The sequence below is a fragment of the Halichoerus grypus genome, chromosome 2 (assembly GCF_964656455.1).
Source record: "Halichoerus grypus chromosome 2, mHalGry1.hap1.1, whole genome shotgun sequence".
Lineage (NCBI taxonomy): Eukaryota > Metazoa > Chordata > Mammalia > Carnivora > Phocidae > Halichoerus > Halichoerus grypus.
This window is the reverse complement of record NC_135713.1, coordinates 197,362,862-197,383,558: the sequence shown is the minus strand read 5'-3', so window position 1 is coordinate 197,383,558 and position 20,697 is coordinate 197,362,862. Positions and strand designations below refer to the sequence as shown.

General features: G+C 39.5%; 1 protein-coding gene across 4 annotated transcripts in view; it reads right to left on the bottom strand.

Moving 5' to 3' along the window:
• CEP112 (centrosomal protein 112) overlaps positions 1-20,697 on the bottom strand; it is a 422,424-nt gene that overhangs the window by 88,330 nt on the left and 313,397 nt on the right. For all 4 annotated transcript variants that reach the window (XM_078065962.1, XM_078065964.1, XM_078065965.1 and 1 more), the window contains exon 22: positions 3,917-3,979. In XM_078065962.1, coding sequence (XP_077922088.1) covers positions 3,917-3,979 — 63 coding nt within the window. The remainder of the gene's footprint in view (positions 1-3,916; positions 3,980-20,697) is intronic.

Genomic DNA, 20,697 nt, shown 5'->3' with positions numbered 1-20,697 from the left:
TAGTGGAACTATAATCATACTAAATAAAAATAATAATTACCCGACAAATTACATTGAGATAATCTAGCCTTTCGTAGAATAATGATATAAAAAGTTTCTGAGAAAAACCATAACTAATCTATGCAATCATAAACCCCACCAGTTTTGATTGAATCATAATTAAAAATCATAAAACAAAATGTCACCACTCAACTGAATGTTTACCCTGCATTCAGCTTCAGAGAAAGAAGTGGATTCGAACATTTCCATATGATATTAAAAATTAACATTTTGGGAAGCAAAAGGAGAGCTATTTCAGGCTGATGCCATAAGCAACCTAACTGGTGAAAGCTCTAATAGTTAATTATTGCTAAGCAGTTAACACTTTGCAAAAAATGTTCATGGGTCTTATTAAGTCTTAAAAATAGGATTCTGTATAGAGGTTAAAATTTCATCTTTAACTCACTTTGATGTTTTTCAGATTGTAGTACAGCTTGAGATCTTTACAAAACTCTTCTTTAAAATACAACAGGGCATACGTGGGAAGATTTGGCGGACACTGAGGATCCTCATCAAATAAGTGGGAGGGTGATTCCTCAGCGCGTTTTGCCTTCTGGGTTGTCACCCTGGAGAATGACATGAAGGCTGGGGGCATGTGGGACGTGTGGAATATGCTAGGCATATCTGCGTCAGGTATGTGGGAGCAAGTGAGGGCACTGGGGGGAGCCAGGCTCTTGGCAGTGGGCAAGCTCTACTGGTACTCCAGCTCTAGTCTTGTCCACAACTACCTGTATGCTTGCAACACGGTAGTATCTTTCTCTGAAAAATGGTGACGGGGTGAGTCAGTTGAGTGGGGACAATTGTGCTAACATTGAAAAGGCAAGGTGAGTATGTAATATTAAGACAAAAAGAACAATATGTGATTCTGATGGAAATTATATTCGGGAGTGTGCCCAGAGATGACACAATCATTGCCATCATGATGAACGTGGAGAATCCCAGAAGGGGCACAGTCCTGGGTATGCCACGGGCTTGGTGTTCATGGTCCATTAGATCTTAAAAGCTTGATAAAATCTTAAAGATTAAGTAACTTCCTTTAAGGGAGGAAAATATTTAAAATATTTTTCCAAATTTAACCTGATGATCTCTTGGATACCAGTGCATTCGTTACGAATGCATTCATCATATTACTTAAAAAAATCTTTTTTTCGGGGCGCCTGGGTGGCTCAGTCGTTAAGCGTCTGCCTTCGGCTCAGGTCATGATCCCAGGGTCCTGGGATCGAGCCCCGCATCGGGCTCCCTGCTCCGCGGGAAGCCTGCTTCTCCCTCTCCCACTCCCCCTGCTTGTGTTCCCTCTCTCTCGCTGTGCCTGTCAAATAAATAAAATCTTTAAAAAAAAAAAAAAAAAAAAATCTTTTTTTCAAAGAGGGTTTTTTTTTTTTTTTTAAGTCTGATAAACAGTTAAGCAACTTTGCTTCTGGCATTGTCCTCAGCTTAGATATGAGTTAGAGATTCCAGCAAACTATCACTGGAACACAGAAAAAGTCAGTCCATGGTTCTGTTTGTAATGTTGATTTTCAAATAATCTGTTTCTTCAACTTGATTGGACTGTAGACCAATGTTTCCCAAATACCAGTACACAGATACAAATATATGTATATGTTTATATACGTATAAGTATTTATATGTATTTAGAGGTGGGCAAACAAAATACTATCAATGTAAGGTTGTCATCCTTATGAGGAGGATGGACTGTCTTTTATTATATTATACTCTTTCAAAGATTTTTTTTTCCTTTTTGGTGTTGTGCTGTCCTTTGATGTATAAAATCATGGCTATAGGACATGATTGCTGTCCCTAGTTGGGTTTTCCTCCTCCACCTCTTCCTCCTGCTTCTTCATGTCTTTACTTGGGAAAATATTTAGCAACCACCCCACCCCCCCCGCCTCTCCAAATTGTGGAGGGAGATTTTATCAATTCTTGAACACCCAAAAATAAATTAAAAATAACTTCTTGCTCCTTCCATATCTTTTTTATTCTTTGCTCCCTCCTTTCTTGTCTCTATTCCCATTTTAATCCTGCTGCTATACGAGTTAACAGTCATTAAATGCTTTACTGTGTACTAAGCACTCTCTACTAAGCACTTTTTTGGCCTTACATTACTTAATACTTAAAACTAACCTATGAGGTAAGTACTACTGCCTCATTTTACAAATGAGGGAACTGAATTCCAGAGAGTCCAGGTAACTCGCTCAAGGTCATATAGGTAGTAGGGCTGGTACTCAAATTCAGGTCTGCTGGACTCCAAAGCTTAGGCTTTCTTCCACAAGAACTTCCATTTAATTTGCTTTAATATGAACTAATCAGGCTTCTTCACACATTCCTTTAGATAAACTTAAATACTCCTGTTTACACTCTCATTATTTAAGCATTTTTATTAGCTATCTTATATCTCACTTTCGGTCTGCCTCCCCCATTTAACATAACGCAAAATAAGCAGGACATAAGGGTATGCCAGTTGAGGATTTTTCAAGTCGTAGTTTAAACTGTAACTTTGGGAGTCATAATATTTCTTCTGATTATAAGAACCTTCTTTGGTGATTGTAAAAGAATATTCCCCATGTTCCTTCTTCAAAGAAGGTCTGGGATAATGGCAATCAACAAATATCACTATCTTTTAGGTAAATACATATAAGTCTTCACTGAGACAGAGACAGTTTGCTTTCCAAGTGGGATGTAAATTATATGGCATATGCATATTTTAGAAATAATTGTATAATCAAAGAAATTTTATGAGCGCTATCCCCAGAGTTCTGCCATATGAAAAATGGGAGGGACTGAGCCAGGCCAGTGGCATCAGGTTGTGAGCTTCTGCTCCCCAGTCCGACCCAGGTGGGGTCCTGGCTTAGTCACTTGCTAACCCATATGTCCTCAGCTCTCTGAGTCTCAAGTGTGAGCTCAGCTCTCTGAGCCTCAGTTTCCTTAAATGGGGCCAATAATAGTTCCTAACCCCAGAGTTATCATGAATGAACACTGAGTCAACATGGTTAGTGCCCCATAAAATTCTTGATTTTATTACTATTTTGTCGTTGTGTTGCTATTACAACCACTGTGTGGTAACTTATAAAATGGCACATAAATTTCAGTTCATGGCCACACATCACTGTGTATATGCAAAAATACTAGAAGAGCTGATTTTAAAATCATTACATATGATGCCCCCAAAAGTGAAGGGTTTAACCTATCCATCTATACAATGAAAATGAGTATTTTTTATTCTAGAATTACTCATAAAACTAAGGAATGCTTGAGATTCCCTAGATGACACTATAGGATATTATTACAACAACTTATACAGAAAAAGTATTTTAAGCATCATTTGTCGAGTTGAGACAGGCATTCAATTATTGGCCTTCTACTAAAACTACTAGAACAACACCAAGAAGCAAGATATGAATGTAGGGATTTATAATTCTTCTTTTCCCCAAAAGGAGTCAACAGTTGAGCGGCTAACTTAACCTAGAACATTTATCATTTTGAACTTTATTGCTAAGCAGTCTTTAGGTACAACTAAATGGAATATTGCAAAAAAGCACAGATGGTATCACACTGCTTACATCACAAATGTAGGTGTGTATTTCCCGCCCTTGTGAAATATGTTGCAGCCTGGGCTTGTTCAAGTGCACTGGCTGGTTTTACAACATCTGAGTGTGTGTGTGTGTGTGAGTCCAAATGGTTCAATATGCCTAATTAAAAAAATCTTTTAAGAAGGCCAAAATATTAAAAGCATATATTATTTATCCATGTACCCATCAAAAATAGGATACTGACCCATAAAAACAGTGAAGAGAATTAAGTTTAAAGTACAAATGCTTTTATGTGGAGGTTTCTTTTTTGTTTGTTTTGATTTTGTTTTTTTTTCTTTCAATATTCTTACCTGTGAAGATTTGGCAAGCTTCTGAGTGTATTCCTTCTCAATCTGCTTCAGCCTGCTGTTGGCCTGAAAAACACACGTACATGAACACACACACACACACACGGTGACCTGTGAGCTTGGTATCTCTTCCACATGCCTATCACCAGGCAGCTGGGATGACTGCCAGCCGCACCGCCCTACTGGGGCAGCCAGAAAACCACAGGGCTTGTCTTTGATCTCACGCCAACTATTCATCACTTAAAAAGCAAAAAGCAAAAGCAAAAAAAAAAAAAATCTCTCCTGCCAATTATGAGACAAACACAGACTTCTGTGGAGAGAAAGAGAAAGCGAGAAGAAGAGACAGAAATAGACGTAGCAAGAGTGTGAGCGCTGTAGAAGGTAAAGTAGGGAACGGCAGAAGAAGCGAAGGAGACGAGAAGGCAAACAAGGGGGGGGGGAAGGGAGGAGGAGAAACAGGAAAAGGTAAATTTAATCCTCTTTCCCATTGTTGAAAGATGAAAGAACTAGGGTGCTCCTGGACAGAGGCAGATAGAGACTCACCTAGCAAAGACATGAGCCCCCACTCTGCCTAACACACAAGAGCTACTTTTTTAAAGCGACAAATATATCTACATCAAACAATGTTCATGTCCTGGATGGAGGGTGGCCTTCCCAGAATAAGTCCGCATTACTTAGAACTCGACTATCTCTTCTGCCACTCAAGTTCCCGTCCTCCGCATGTGACCTGCTTTCCTGCTCTCCGGAAGCCTCTGGGAGCGTCACCGCATCCTGAGTGCTCGGAAATGGCTCTGTGACATGCCTGGACTGGGCCTTTCTTCTCATTCATTGTGCAAAAGCACCGAGGAGGCCATTCCAACCTGACTGTGTCTTCTACCTCTAGAAGAGCCTTGGTCATTACACTCAAAGTTCCCTCTCTGTTCCCAGGTTCCCCCCCACACACACACCTGCACCCTGTCTTGTCTGTCTGTTCATCTATCTCTGCAGCTCTGGCTGTTAGGCTGCTCAGGTGTATTATCTCTTTTTTTTTTGTCATTTCTATTTTCCATTTCTTTGTCTTTTTGATCTTTCACAGAGAGTGCTCAACTTTTTTTTTTTTTAAGATTTTATTTATTTATTTGACAGGGAGAGACACAGTGAGAGAGGGAACACAAGCAGGGGGAGTGGGAGAGGGAGAAGCAGGCTTCCTGCCAAGCAGGGAGCCCGATGCGGGGCTTGATCCCAGGACCTTGGGATCATGACCTGAGCTGAAGGCAGACCTCAACGACTGAGCCACCCAGGCACCCTGAGTTCTCAACTTCTAATTTTAAACTTTCTACTGGATTTAAAAAAAAAAAATACAGCCATACTATTCGTAATTTCCAAGAAGTTTTTGTTGTTGTTGCTGTTCTCTGAGTAGCATCGTTGATCCCCTTTTCAAGTTGAGGAAATGGAGACACAGAGAGCTTAAGTAACTTGCCCAGCGTCACACAGCTAGGAAGTGATGAAGCCACTTTAACCGCCCTCAGTGGAGCATGGGTGTTCCACCAGGCAGAGCACATTGCCTACCTCTCCCTGCTGAGGTTATTAGATCCATATACACTTAATACGTATCTGAATGTCCATATACACATACAAACATTTTTCTGCTCTCTAGAGCATCTGTTTTTTTCTGAGTTCCTTTTATGTATTTGCTTTGCCAACCAGTTTTGTCTCTGTTTTTCCCTTTAGAAACTCTCCTCACTTGTCTGGTGACCTTTTGTATTTAAAGTGAGGCCTCTACAACAGGCAGGCTTGGGATGCATGGACATCCCGTCACAGGGTGTCTTAGGAGGGCCTGGACTCTCCCATGCCCGTCTCTGACTGGACGTTCCTCTTGGGCCATTTTGCCCTGAGCTGCATCCTCCAGCCTACTTCCTGGCAGCAGAGATCTGGCTATCAGTGTTTGCCGAAGGGTATCTATGCGTTCAGGATATCGACTCTTGCACAATCCCAATTTCATTTTGCCCCCAGCCACGCCTGTGTCCCTCCTCTCATTCCATCTCCCCAGAGAGCAAACCAGGGGTGGTGGGGGGAGGCAGACACGGAAGCCCTAATCCCACTGTGATGGGATTTGGTGGTGAGGCCTTTTGGGGTAATTAGGTAATGGGGTGGAATCCCCTCATGGATGGGATTAGGGCCTTTACAAGAAGCCACAGAGCTCGCTTTCTCCTGCCCTGCGAGGATATAACAAGAAGATGGGAGTCTACAACCCAGAAGAAGGCTCTCACCAGAACTTGATATGCTGGCAGCCTGAGCTCAGACTTCCAGCCTCCAGAACTATCAGGGATAAATTTCTGTTCTTGATAAGCTTCCCAGTTTATGGTGTTTTGTTATAGAACTCGAGCTGACTAAGACAATAGCCATGTGTTTTATGGACTTGAGTTCAAAAGCAATTCTTTAGAGTTTATTGCATAAATCTCTCTGCATCTATAGTCCCGCTGAATACACTGGGTAGTTTTGTTTTTTCCAACTAGAGAGGGCATGTGACTATTACTATCTTTTCTCTTAAGCCATCAGACTCTATTCTACCTTGATAATGAATAAAGCCACTCTCCATTATAGAACGAAGGCCACTCTGAACCTCTTGAGGTTTGTCTTGGTTTACATTCCGCCAATATTTTTTAAATCACAAAATGCATGATAAGGTATTTTTTGCTTATTTGGTAAACATTGACAGAGCTCACACCATGTGCTAGGCACTGCTGTAAGCGCTTTAAAAATATTTACTCACTAAAAAATAAAAAAATTACAGTGCCATCAAGGTTATGTTATTTTCCCTAAAAGAGCTGGAGTCAGAGATGCTGGTTCCTACAGGACCGCCTGTGTCAGAATCCCACAAACTCACCTAAGTGCCTTTGCAACCATCTAATTCATTCATCCATTCCAGGCAACTGGGAATAGAGCAGTGTATAAAACAGACAAACATTCCTCCCGACCTTCATGGAAATTCTATACTAGCGAGTAAATGAATTAACTGACACAAGTGACAATATTTTAGATGGTGCAAGCGTTACGGAAAGGCTGGTGCAGGAAAGGGATGAGAAGTGTTGGAAGGTGGGGGTAGTTTGCAGTGTTACGAATGTGGGAGTTAGGGAAAGCCTCGCTGAATGGATACGATGTATGAGCACAGACCTGTAGGAGATGAAGGGGCCACGGGGACCTCTAGGGAAAGAGCACTTGAGGCAGAGGAAGGGCCAGTTACAAAAGCCCAGAGGCTTGTTCAAGGCACAGTGAGGCGGCCAGCGTGGCTGGGTCGCGGAGCAACATCTCCCTCGGATAAGGTCTGAGAGAGAACAAGGAGCCAGATCCTTCCTGGTGTTGTAGGCAATTGTACGGAATGTGGCTGATAATATGAGTGAAACCGAGAGTCACTGAACAGGTTTCAGCACAGCAGTGACATGATTTAATTTAAGTCGTCACAGGATTACTCTAGATCCTGTTTGGGGCAAGAACCCAGCAGGGCAGCCAGTTGGGAGGCTGTCACAAATAATCTGCGATATGACAGAGGATGTGGTGAGAAGTGGTCGGGTTCTCTGAAAGATTTGAAAGTAGAGCCAACTGGATATGCTGTATGATAAAAAGAGATAAACCAAAGATGACTTCAAGATTTTTCTCCCATGCAACCGGAAGAGCGGGGCTGTCATTACCTTACATCAGGAAAATTATGGGTGGAACAGGTTTTGGGGGGGGAGATGAAGAGATCGGTTTCAGACACATTAAGCATGGAGATGTCTCTCAGACATCTGTGCTGAGGTGACTATTTGGATATTCAAGTCTGGAGCTCGGGGGAGAGGTCTAGGTTGGAAGTAAAAATTCAGACATCTGCAGTATGTAAGTGGCAGATGGAACGATGCTCCTGGATGAGACTTCAAGGCATTGAGTGTACAAAAAACAGAGAAGTCTAGGTATACTGAGACCCGAACCTGCAAATGTCAGGAGGCTGGAGAGGAGGAGGAAAGCAAACCAAAGGAAAGGCCGGAGAGAGAAGAAATCAGGATAATATGCAATCCTGAAGCCAAGTGAAGAAAGTGTGCCAAGGACTATTCACCTGCATCAGCTGCTGCAGGGACACAGAGGTCATGTGCAACAAGGACTGAGAAATAAGCACGTGGCTTAAGCCTGTGGAGGATGCTGGTGATGTGAACACAAGCAGTTGCGGTGTAGTGTAGAAGCTCCAGAGAAGGAGAGGAAGTGGGGCACACACAGACAACTTGTCCAGAGTTCTGTCACAAGGGGAAGGGAGGAATGGGCTGGAAGCTGCAGGGGAAGTGGATAAAGAAAGGGCTGACTTGTTTTGTTTGGTTTTTCGCACAAGGAGAGAACTAACGGCATGTGTGCCGGCTGATGGGAAAGATCTGGCAGGAGAGAGGGAAAACTCAGTGCTGCCAGAGATTCAGAGGAGACATGTTCTTGAGTAAAGGGGAGGGGACAGGATCTAGAGCACAGGGGAGGAGAGGGCCTTGGCTAGGAGTCCACATAAATCACGCCCAGCCCCAGTAGGGCAAGTTCTGCTTGCTTCCACCTTCCCCAGGAAGTAGGCGGAAAGATTCACAGCAAAGCATGAGGATGGCAGAAGAGAGGGGTGGCAGATTCGAGGTGGGAGGGAAGGGTACGGATGGTCATCTAGGAAAGTGGGAAAGGGAAAGGACCGAGGAATGCAGTATGAGTCTCAGGCCTCCAGGAAGCATTAGGGCCCACTTAAAATCACTAATGTTGAATTTAAAGTGAGGCCAGCCGGGGCCGCATAGGTGGCTCGGTTGGTCGAGGGGCCAACTCTTGATTTTGGCTCAGGTCATGATCATGGGTCATAAGATTGAGCCCCATGTAGGGCTCCATGCTCAGCAGGGAATCTGCCTGAGATTCTCTCCCTCTCCCTCTCCCTCTGCCCACCCCCATGCTTGCTCTCTAAAATAAATAAATAAATCTTTTATAAACAAACAAACAAACAAACAAATAAATAAAGTGAGGCCAGCTGGTAATATATGAATACCTCCAGAACTTGCCAATAGCTAAATAGAACAGAATCACTACTTTGGAGAATAATAAGAGTGACTGAAGAAATAAAATTAATTTATCACCCTTCAAGCTTTCTATTATGTATTTGAAACTAAGTCACAATTGCCTGAATTTTCTCAAATAAATCTAAAAAGCTCTGGTTTAGGGGCACCTGGCTCAGTTGGTTAAGTGTCCGACTCTTCATTTTGGCTCAGGTCATGATCTCAGGCTCATGAGATCGAGCCCCAAGTGCGTGGAGCCTGCTTAAGATTCTCTCTCTCTCTCTGTCCCCCTCTACCCCTCCCCCTGCCCAAGTGCTTTCTCCCTCTCTCTCAAAAGAAAAAAAAAAACAACAGCTCTGGTTTAGCATGGTTGAAAATTTACAGCTAATTTATCATGCAAACTATCCCTAAAACATGTTTTGAATAATTTTATTCTCAGGATGGTACTGACTGTACATTTCCATACATAAAGTTAAGTTATGGTTGTTTTAATCCAAGTCTTATTTTTATAGCTACCATTACTATATAGAAGGACAATTTTCAAACATCTGCAGCATAGCTTGAACAGATGTGGAATAACAGATGAGAGGAACATCATAATTTTGAAGTGAGCAAAGTTATTTTGTTTTGTCATTGCTGCTGTTTTAATCTCTGGCTCTTCCTAACTGTTCCCATTGTGGCTGGTCATGCCCTCCACCCTCCACCAAGCACTTTGTTCCCCTCTGCTTTTCTAGGGCCTCTTTCTCAGGTCACTCTTCCTTGTTAAAAAGCCACAAATGTATTGGTCCACTTTCTCTAAGCAGTTCCTATCAAAATCTTGGGTTAAAATCTTGGGTTAAAACTTTGGTGGAGAGAAATAAACCAATTTTTAGGAAGGTGTCAATGGTTAGTCATCTTAATATGCTACTCTTTTCTTGCAGGGTACTTTGCATTATATCTTCATTCAAAACAGTCTTTCATTCCTTTATTTTCCATTTCTTATTATTGGTGAAAGTTCAGGCATTCATATTTCCAGGAAGATAATTTAGAGGAGAATTAGGAGACTCCTCTAAAATACTTATATTTGAGGCAAGCCCAGATCTTATAAAGATAAATTTCCACAAAATATAACAGCATTAGTTTCTAAATTAAATATTTGCCTTTAGGATTTAAAAAAAAAAAGGATGCCTCCCAGATTCTTGAAACATAACATAAAGCTCAGATTATTATGCAGTATTTCCTACTCAAAAGCTTTGTAGGCATTCATTTGAAGCTTCTCCAAACACTGTGAATACAGTTATGGCCAGTTGGTGCCAGATGTGAGTATATAACTGTGCACTCCCCTAAAAACAAAAAATATTCAGAGAATTCATAGAACATATTTATATTTAATTTAATTTAAAATATTTACAGAACTTTCAAACTTGAAGTTGCTTATATTTTACCTCAAAATAAAGGTATAAATTAGTGAAGCATAAGTAAAATTCATGATTTCTGCTTGGGCTATGATGGAGTAACTGGGACCATACTTAATCTGCTAGAGTCAACAGCTAGAAAACTGGACAAAATATAGGGAAAAAAATTGTTTTAGGATGTTGAGAAACAAGAGGCACAGGACTGTGACCCTGTGAAGAAAGGGAAAACAAGTGAGGTAAACCCTCCAATCACCCCTTTCTTCCTGGAGGCACATCCAGGCCTGAACATAAGCAAGGGAATCAAAGTACAGTATAGCAGCACTGTGAACTGAGGAGACAAAGACTGGAGTTTGGGAAGGCTGAGGCAGTTGGAGTTTGTGGGGACAGAGCACTAGACAGGAGGGAGCTATGCACAGAAAGAGCTCCAGACACCTACATGGGTTCCCTTTGAGTCTGTTGCTGATACTGAGTTGTGCATGTATAGGGTAAGGTTCTACAAGGTAAAATAAAAAGTGGCTGGTGAGATTTAAGATAAACAATTTCCCAAGCTTATGCAAAGCTTGACTTCTGACCAGGCAGAATGAATGGTTCTCATAGAACATCCAGGAAGGTCACACTTAGACACGGGGTTAAACTAGCCTTAGAATAAAGTCAACTTTAAATCTGCTCTAACAAAGTCTAAAAATAAGCCTCAAATGGATCAAACTGGTCATTGACAAGTAACTGCTTCCTAAACAAAGCTCAATATTTTTTAAAAGAAGTCAAGAAAATCCAGTATTCAAGAACATAAATTTTATAATGTCCAGCATTCAATAAAAGATGGCATAAGAAGAAGCAGGGATATGTGAGCCATAGCAGAAGAAAAATTAGTCAATAGAGTTAGACTAAGAAATGACAGAGATGGTGAAATCAGTAGACAAAGACTACCATTATGTTTTTAAAATAGCTATTAAAACCACACCTAAATATTTAAACAAAAACATGAACATAATGAGGAGAGAAATGGAAGATATGCAAAAAAACTTAAATAGCCCAGGGCATAGCAATATATTATCTGAAAGGAAAATTTCACTGGATGGGATTACAACAGATTTGGCACAATAGAGGAAAAGATCAGTGAATATGAAGAAAAAGCATTTTAAGTATCCAAATGACTGCCAGAAAGACAAAAGACTGAATTTAATGAATAACCTCAGTAATATATGAGACTATATCATGTCATCTAACATATGTATAATTGTGTATAGAAGGAGAAAGGTTTGGGAAAATATTTGAAGACACAATAGGTACAAATTTTGCAATATGAAAAAACTGTAAATGTACCAGTGGAAAAAACCAATGAAAAGAAAAGATAAACACAAAGAAAACCACATCAAGATACATCATAATCTAACTGCAAGAACAGAACTAAAGATAACATCTTAAAAGCAGCCAGAGAAGGCAGATGCATTTAAAAGATAAGAATGACTGAGGATTTCTCATCTGAAACTATGCTACTCAGAAGATAACATAATGAATCTTTAAAATGCTGAAAGAAAAAAAAATCTGTCAATCTAGAATTGTGTACTTAGTAAAAATATCCTTTAAAACTGAAGATGAACTACAGACATCTTCAAACAAAAATCTGTCACCAGCAGACATGAACAATAGGCAAGGCTAAAGGAAGTTGTTCCGGCAGATGGAAAATTATACTAAAAGCAAACCTGGATCAACTCGAAGAATAAAGAACACTGGACACAGAAAATAAGTATGTAAATATAAATTATCTTTTTTTCCCCTTTTAAAATTTCTTTGAAAGAAAATGTACTTTTAAAAGCAGAAATAATAGGGGCACCTGGGTGGGTCAGTTGGTTAAGCAGCTGACTCTTGATTTTGGCTCAGGTCATGATCTCAGGGTCCTGGGATTGAGCCCTGTGTGGGGCTCCAAGCTGGGTGTGGAGTCTGCTTGACATTCTCTCTCCCTCTCCCTATGCTCCTCCCCCCCACTCATGAGCTCTCTCTCTCTAAAATAAATAACTAAATCTTTTTTTAAAAAAGCAGAAATAATAAAAGTATATTTTGGGGTTTATAATATATGTAAGGATAGGAATAGGAAAATGGAGCTACACTGTTATGAAGGCACTTACATTTTATGGTAAACTGGTATAAGAGTACATGCAGGCAGACTGTAATAAAGCTCCATATCACAAAAAAAAGGAAGAAAGAAAAAGGTATATCTACTAAGACAATAGTAGAAATAAAATGGAATATTAATAAGTACTCAGTGAATTCAATAAAAGGTATGAAAAGAGGGAAAAAAAAAGATGAGACAAATAGAAAAGAAATAGCAAGACAGAATAAAACCCAACAATATCAATAATTACATTAAATATAAATAGTTAAAAGATTTATCTAAATGACAAAGATTGTCAGGCTGGATCTAAAAGAAGGTGTAACTACATGATATTTTCAAAATAAACACTATATATTTAAACATGTTAAAAGTAAAAGGATGAAGAAAGACGAACAATGAAAAAGGTAATCATAAGTGAGGTGGCTATGCTCATATCAAAGTAGATTTGAGAACAAAGAAACTTAGCAAAAAAAAGAGGAATATTTCAATAATCATAAAAATCTAATTCATAAAAATGATAGAACAATCCTAATGTGTAGTACCTAATTTCAAGAGCTTCAAAATACACGAGGCAAAGACTGACAGCACTGAAAGGAGAAATAGGCAAATCCACAAATTGTAAATGAGATTTCAACTCCACTCTCTCAGGAATCAATAAAAAAAGGAGATAGAAAATTAGTGAGGATGTAGATGATCTGAAAAATGCTGTCAACCAACTTGACCATTAATCAGACACCATATTCTGGGTCATACAAGAACTTTCAATAAATTTTTAAAGGATTAAAATTACACACAGTATATTCTCAGACTACAATGAAATTAAATTAGAAATGATAATAGATATGTATCTGCTACTCTCAAAATATTCAGAAAATTAAAAATACACCTAATTTCTATGGGTCAAAAAAGAATTTACAAGGGCAATTAGAAAATATTTTAAAATTAATGAAAATGGAAGCATTGTGTTTATAGAATGCAGCTAAATCAGTGCTTAGGGGAAATTTTTAGCTTTGAATTATTTTTTTTTAAAGATTTTATTTATTTATTTGTCAGAGAGAATGAGAGAGTGAGAGAGGCAGGCAGAGGGAGAAGCAGGCTCCCTGCTGATCAAGGAGCCCGATTTGGACCTCGATCCCAGGACCCTGGGGTCATGACCTGAATCGAAGGCAGATGCTTAACCAACTGAGCCACCCAGGCGTCCCTAGCTTTGAATTACTTTATTAGCACAAGAGGAAAATTTAAAATAAGTGATATTGATACAAGCTTCCCCTAAAGAAACCTGAAAAAGAATATCAAATTAAAGACAAAATAAGCAAAAGAAAGAAAATAATAAATGCCAGAATAGAAATCAGTGAAATAGAAAACAAAAACAATAAGAAAATCAGTGAAACCAAAAACTGGTTCCCTGAGATTAAAAAAAAAAAAAAAATCAATAAATCTCTAGGTAGACCAATCAGAAACAACTGAGAGAAGATACAAATTAACCAATATCAGGAATGAGAAAAGGGACATGACTATCAGAACCCACAGAGATTAATAGGGCAATAAGGAAAGATTATGAATAACATATTGCCAAAATTTTTTGATAAATTAGGCAAAACACAAAAGTCTCTTAAATGATACAAATTACCAAAAGTAAGGCAAGAATACAGAACTCAAAGAGTCATACATCCCTATAAGTATTAAACATGTACACGCACGCACACACACACACGCACACACACACACCTTCACTCACACACTATACTGAAGCCCAAGCAGCTTCACTAGTGAATTTTATCAAACATCTACGGAAGAAATAATATCGACTCCACATAAACTCTTTCAGAAAATAGAATATGCAGAAATTATGTCACGATAACTTAAGGGAGCATTGTTTCTCCACCAAAACAAGGATTCCACCTCTTACCACCATCAGGAGTCTGATACCCCAGTCTCCTTTCCTTTCACATTACCAATATTTTCTTCTACATTGACTCATTTCCAGGTGACTGTAACAGGCTAATTTCACACACACACACACACACACACACACACACACACACACACAGCCCGCCCTGAAACCCTGCTATATCCCTGCGATGGTTTTACAAACATTTACTTTGAGCACCTCCTCGGTGCCAGACACTCTATGTTTACAGAGGTAAACTATCTACTGCAGTTGGGGAGGACACAAATAAGTGAGTCAATAAAATACAGCACAAATGTCATGGGAGAGCTATGCACAGGGTGTTATTAGGGAAAAACTATGAGACACCTCACACCAGAGAAGGCTTTTGTAGGAGGCAAATATTAAAGGCTAATGATGATGGATATAATGATGATGATGATAGCAACAACAAAACAACGACCAGTATTTATTTTGCTCTTACTCTACTGACACATATTGTTGAAATGCTTTACATATATTAACAGATCTAACCCTCCCCAAAACTTCGTGAGGTAGCCACGATTACTATCCTCATTTATAGACTGCGAAACTGAGAGAGAGAAAGATGAAAAAACTTGCGTGAGGTTATCAGCTCGGAATGAATAGGAATCAACTGATTGAAGAAAGAAGAAAATTCCGAATGGAAGGAGTGACAGGTGCAAAAATATGAATGTATAAAAATTACATATAAAATATATAAATATATTTTAAATAATATATGTTAATATTTTAGTATATTTTAAAATACATATATTAATACATGACATAGTATACATTTAATAATCTATTTTAATAATGCACATATTAATATTTTAATATTTAGTAATATATTTTAAGTAATAGTTATAATGTATAAAATATATATTTATATAATACACATATAAAATTCATTTTTTTGTTTTGTTAAATTATACACATATAAAATTTCTTGTAACCTATCACCCAGAGTAACAGTGTTGACATCTTCGTGATTTTTATGTACAACATACTTGCATGTACCAGGCTATTTCTGAAGTCCTAAAGCTGGTGTTCTCTTCCATTCTCCAACCCATCCCAGCTTGGCATGCCACCCTTACTACCTCACCAATAGGATGACACAGCAGAAGCACAGAGGAAACAAAGGAGGTAGTGTCTGGCTTTTGACTCTATAACCTGGGCCAGTGGGACTCAACTCAGGGCATAAAAGTGTATCAGTCACAGTGGGTCTTATTCTGTCTGCTTGCCCTACTGCTTCCCCCGTCCAGACTAAAGATGGTTCTCTAGTGGCGGAAATGAGACATCGTCTGAAGTGAAGGGGAAAATGTTTATCTGTGAGTCTGTTCTTGAGAAAAGGCCTTGTTTCTTGTCCTATTCTCTGGGCCAAGCCTGAAGGATGGGGAACGCATGGACCCCTCCCCCACATACAGATAGGGCTACTCTAATTGCAGAGGGGGCTGCGCTCACATGCCAGACGGAGGCAAGGGGCCATGTGACCTTGAGTTCTCAGCCACACCGGCACGTACACTAGAGCCATAGCAGAAATGAGCCGTGTGGCTCGTGTGTCTAAGCAGGCCAGCAAGACTGCTGTACCCAGTTTCCTGTGCATTCACACCTCTCCCCGACTAAAGGCAAGATTATAAAACCTCCTGGGTGTCTGAGAGCAGCGTGGATGTAGCACTGAGAATGCAAGGCCCGAGGGGCTTTCAAAGAGAAAGGAGGGGTTACAGAGAAGTGACCCAGATCAACTGACTACCGAAGATTCGTGGGGGCCACAGATGTCTCAGTGGATGCCTTCGTGGACGGGTCATACCCAGGATCAGAGGGCTCCATGTCTCATCCACACCATGGCATGATAGTGCCCTTGTGCTCACATGCTATCCTGGGGAAGGGGGAGACTGATGGAGGTCTGAGGTGACTGAGGACACGTATCAAGTTTTTGCCATGCAGCCAAGTGGTGTCTCAAAACAGAAACTGGGATTATAGCAAAGTAAGCACATCTGAGTTTAGGACCTGGGATTTATACCATTTCATGTCTATCACTATTAAGGGCTGGGGTGAGACTTTGCTGTCATTTGGCTCAGATCCCTCTTGCCATCATGCTTCCCCTCCAGGAAGGAGAGGTCCACGAGAGGAATGGCAGCAATCGGGAGACAGATGACAGGCCCGATACGGTGGATGTGGGGAGTGGGCTGGAGCATGAGGCCTAGACTCCCTCCTTCCAAGCTTGAATTAACATTTGACCTGCAGATGTCCGTGCTCCATACTGAGCGACTCTTCAGGTATAATTCATTTCTAAAAAAATGATTAAGTCATTTTATACAGTTGCTTTACCCAGAACCAGAATTGATAATTAGGAACTCCAAGTTGCTTTGCTTGGCCTTTGTCACCGCCTAACTACTTTGTAAGAATTCCAGGGAGAAGCCACCTCCTCCATAAAGGAAGAAAGAAACCAGACAGTTTTGGGAAAGGGCTGTGGTATCATTATCAATATCACTATTTCTTGAGTTCTCAGTAAGTATCGGTGGATCCATTCTCAGAAAAAGTGCCCATATTCCTGCATTTGGCCCTATATCTGACTATGCCCAATTAGTATTGGATACATTCTCTGTCTACATTAAATAATGTGCATTTAATGACAGATAACCTATGGAATCACATGGGACAGTTGATTTTCTGCCGTCACTGTAATTCATAAGGACTAATTTTCTTGCCATTGCAACACAGGTATTTATGTGGCTAACACCCATAAATGATCACGTAAGATTTACATGAGTTTCCACCCCACTCACTGAATAAGCAAGCAAACTGTGAAACAAGCTTATGGAAATAGTTAAAGAATTAAGATCTAATCATATTTCAAAAGCTCGCCCTCCAAGGAATGCTCTGAAGCAGAAACTGAAACTCATTTATTACTTGGGCAGAAATACAAACTTTAAGAGAATGAAGTAGAAAAAAAAAACTTTACTTTGCTCTAGGGAAGAAGCAACTATTCTCTGATGTGCAAAAAAGAATTTATCATCAAAGACCAAATGTAAATGGGGCCAATTAATTTTTTTAAGAATCTCTACCTTCTAAAATATTTTTATGCCTTTGTTACTGTTATGCTTTACACCAAAATCTAAGGTTGCATGATTTGACAAAAGTTAAAGAGAAATGACTACTGTATTTAACAAATTTTAACATACTTAATATACATTTTAAATTTACTTAATATATTTACATAGGAGTGGCACATTTGTTGGTATAATACTTTTAGGAAGCAGATAGAAGATCTATCTCAAATATATGACTTTATATTGTCCAATGACCAAATGATGTTAATTGAATTGTTGGTCACGTAATAAATTATTTCAAATAAGCTTTGAATCTGGTAGTTAGAGAAGTCCTGACTTATCATACTCATAAATCCCATTATTATTTTGCTTATTGTTTTGGAAATTTTTCTACTTTTTGGCTCATTTGTATAAGAAAAAAAGAATGTAATGAATATTAATTGGAAAGTTTATGAAATAATGCATTTACAGGAAGTTGCTATGTTAGATTTGTAGGCAGTTCAACATAAATCTCAATACTTAACAAAATCTCTATTTTCTCTAGATAATTTCACTGGATAATTTGGAAATTTGGAATAGGTACTGGGAGGACATTCTTGAGATTCAGTCTTCGGATCTTCCTAATTAAAGACGACTTAGAGCTTACCTAGCTTCCCAGGGTCATCTATGCTGAGATAAAAAAAACCATACCAATTTATTTTTATTTTTATTTTATTTTTTTACCATACCAATTTATTTAAAAATAATATTCAAAATGTTTGACAACAATGAGTATGATGCCTATGTAAAACATGTCCTGGGGTGCCTGGGTGGCTCAGTTGGTTAAGAGCCCCACATCCAACTCCTTGCTCAGCGGGGAGCCTGCTTCTCCCTCTTTCTGCCCCTCCCCCTGCTCGTGCTCTCTCTCAAGCAAATAAAATCTTTAAAAAACCCCCAAAACCATGTCTTATCCCCCACTTTGTCTGCACACATGAGGTCTTTAGTTGGTTTTGTTGCTGTGTAGGTGAATTTCCCATCACCCAGACCCTCAAAGCTACTTCAACCATCTTTTCATCAACTCAAGTTACTTTGATTGACTATCCCAACAACTGTTGCCAAACAGTAAGCAGTAGAGCATGGTGGTTAAGAGCACAAACTTTGAAGTTAAACCAACCTGGGTGGTGTGACCATGGGCAAATTATTGAACTTTCCCTGGCATTATTTTATAATGTGCAGATAAAGTGGACAATAAAGATTAAATAGGACTGAGGTTTAGCAACATAGGAATGGTGGAAGTTCAAGATGGCAAGGGATCAGAGAGTGGTGAGTAAGCACTGGAATGAGGATAAAGACCAGGTTTCTTTATGCGTGAGGGAACGGGAAAAATAAAAGGTAAGGCAACAGTGATCAAAAGGAGAACCTGATGGGCTGAGATCTTGGAGGCGAACGAGCTGAGTAATGTTGAGGTCGAAGGCATGTCTGCATTTTTTGATGGATAAAGTGGAAACAAGACAGAAGTTACTTTACTAGAGAGCTGAGCTTACAAAACTGTAGGATCAGGCTATTAGAAAAGTCAGCTGTCAAAATCAGTCTTTTGCAGTCAATTCTTGTTACTCTTTCTTGTTCCTTCTTTCTCTTTGGGTCCTTGAAAATAACTGCTGTCTCAGATTCTTTACTGGGGAAGCAATTTTTTTTCCCTGACATGTCCCCCAGAATGGGGTGCTCTGCTGCTTTTGACATTGCTAATAATTTTTATTTGTAACTGCTTAAATTATATAATTGACACATGCAAAAGAATATTCTGCACATTTATGAAAGATGATAAAGAACCCTCCTACAACAGCCATACCACTTAACATCTAGCTTTGCAAATGCCGGAGATTCTTCCCACCCCTGCATCCTCTAACTCCTCCCAAGAATTAACCACCATCCTAAATTTTATTTATTGCCTTGCTTTAAAATACTACATATGGAAGTATCTCTGACATACTGGTTTTAGCTTTATACAAACATAATCATGCTCTGTGTAATTTCCTGAAACTTGCTGTTTCTCACACGTTTTTTAATAAATGCATTCATGATGTTTCATTTGAAGCTATAGTTCCTTCATAGTCACCGCTTGAGAATATTCAGTTGTGTGAACAGATCAAAATCATTCATTCTCATTAAAAGGCATTTTTGCACTTTTCGTTTTTTCTTCCACGAAACATGCCGCTACGAGCATTCCTAAACATGTCTTCTGGTGCATATTTGTGAGTTCCTAGGGCAGATGCTAAAGAGCTAAACTGATGGTTCATAAATCAAATGTTCAACTTTAAAGGATAATGCCACCAACATTTTAGAGTCTCACCAGTGTCTAAGAGTTCTTTTTGTTCCACACTTTCAACCCTACTTAGCATTGTCAGACTTCCTATGTTTAATAACAGATTTAGTAAGACATAATTCACATAGCATAAAGTTCACACTTTTAATCTGTACAGTTCTGTGGTTTTTATTATATTCAGAGAGCTGTATATCTATCACCATTATCAACTTCCAGAACATTTTCATCACCTCAAAAAGAAACCCCACACCAGGGGCGCCTGGGTGGCTCAGTTGGTTGAGCGTCCAACTCTTGATTTCGGCTCAGGTCAGGATCGTGGGGTCCTGGAATGGAGCCCCGTGTCAGGAATCTCTACTTAGCATGGAGTCCTGCTCATCTCCCTCCCCCTCTGCTCCTCCCCCAGCCTGTGCTCTTTTTTTCTCTAAAATAAATAAATGTTAAAAAAAAAAAAAAAAAGAAACCCCACACCCTTTGGGAGGGAAGCAGTTACTTCCCATTTTCCCCTCCCCCAATCTCATTTGTGTCTCTATAGATTTTCCTATTCTTGGACATTTCATATAAATGGAGTCATACAGCATGTGGCCCTTTGTGACTGGCTTCTTTCAAGTAGCACGTCTTCAAGGTTCATCTATGTTGCAGCATAGATTAGCACTTCATTCCTTTTCACTGTCAAATAATATATTCCATTGTACGGATACACTACATTTTGTTTATCCATCCATCAGTTGATAAACATTTGAGTTGTTTCCACTTCTTGGCTATTACAAATAATGTCGCTGTAAACATTCTTATACATGTTTTTTGGAGGGGATGATGTTCATCCTTCAACAGAAGATCATGGAGCTTCTATTTGCAGACCTCAAGCTCCTCGACAGGAGTGGAATTGCTAGGTCATACGGTAACTCTATGTTAAACTTTTTAAGGAACTGCCTGACTATTTTCCTAAGTGGCTGCACCAATTTTCATTCCCACCAGCAAAGTATGAGGGTTCTAAT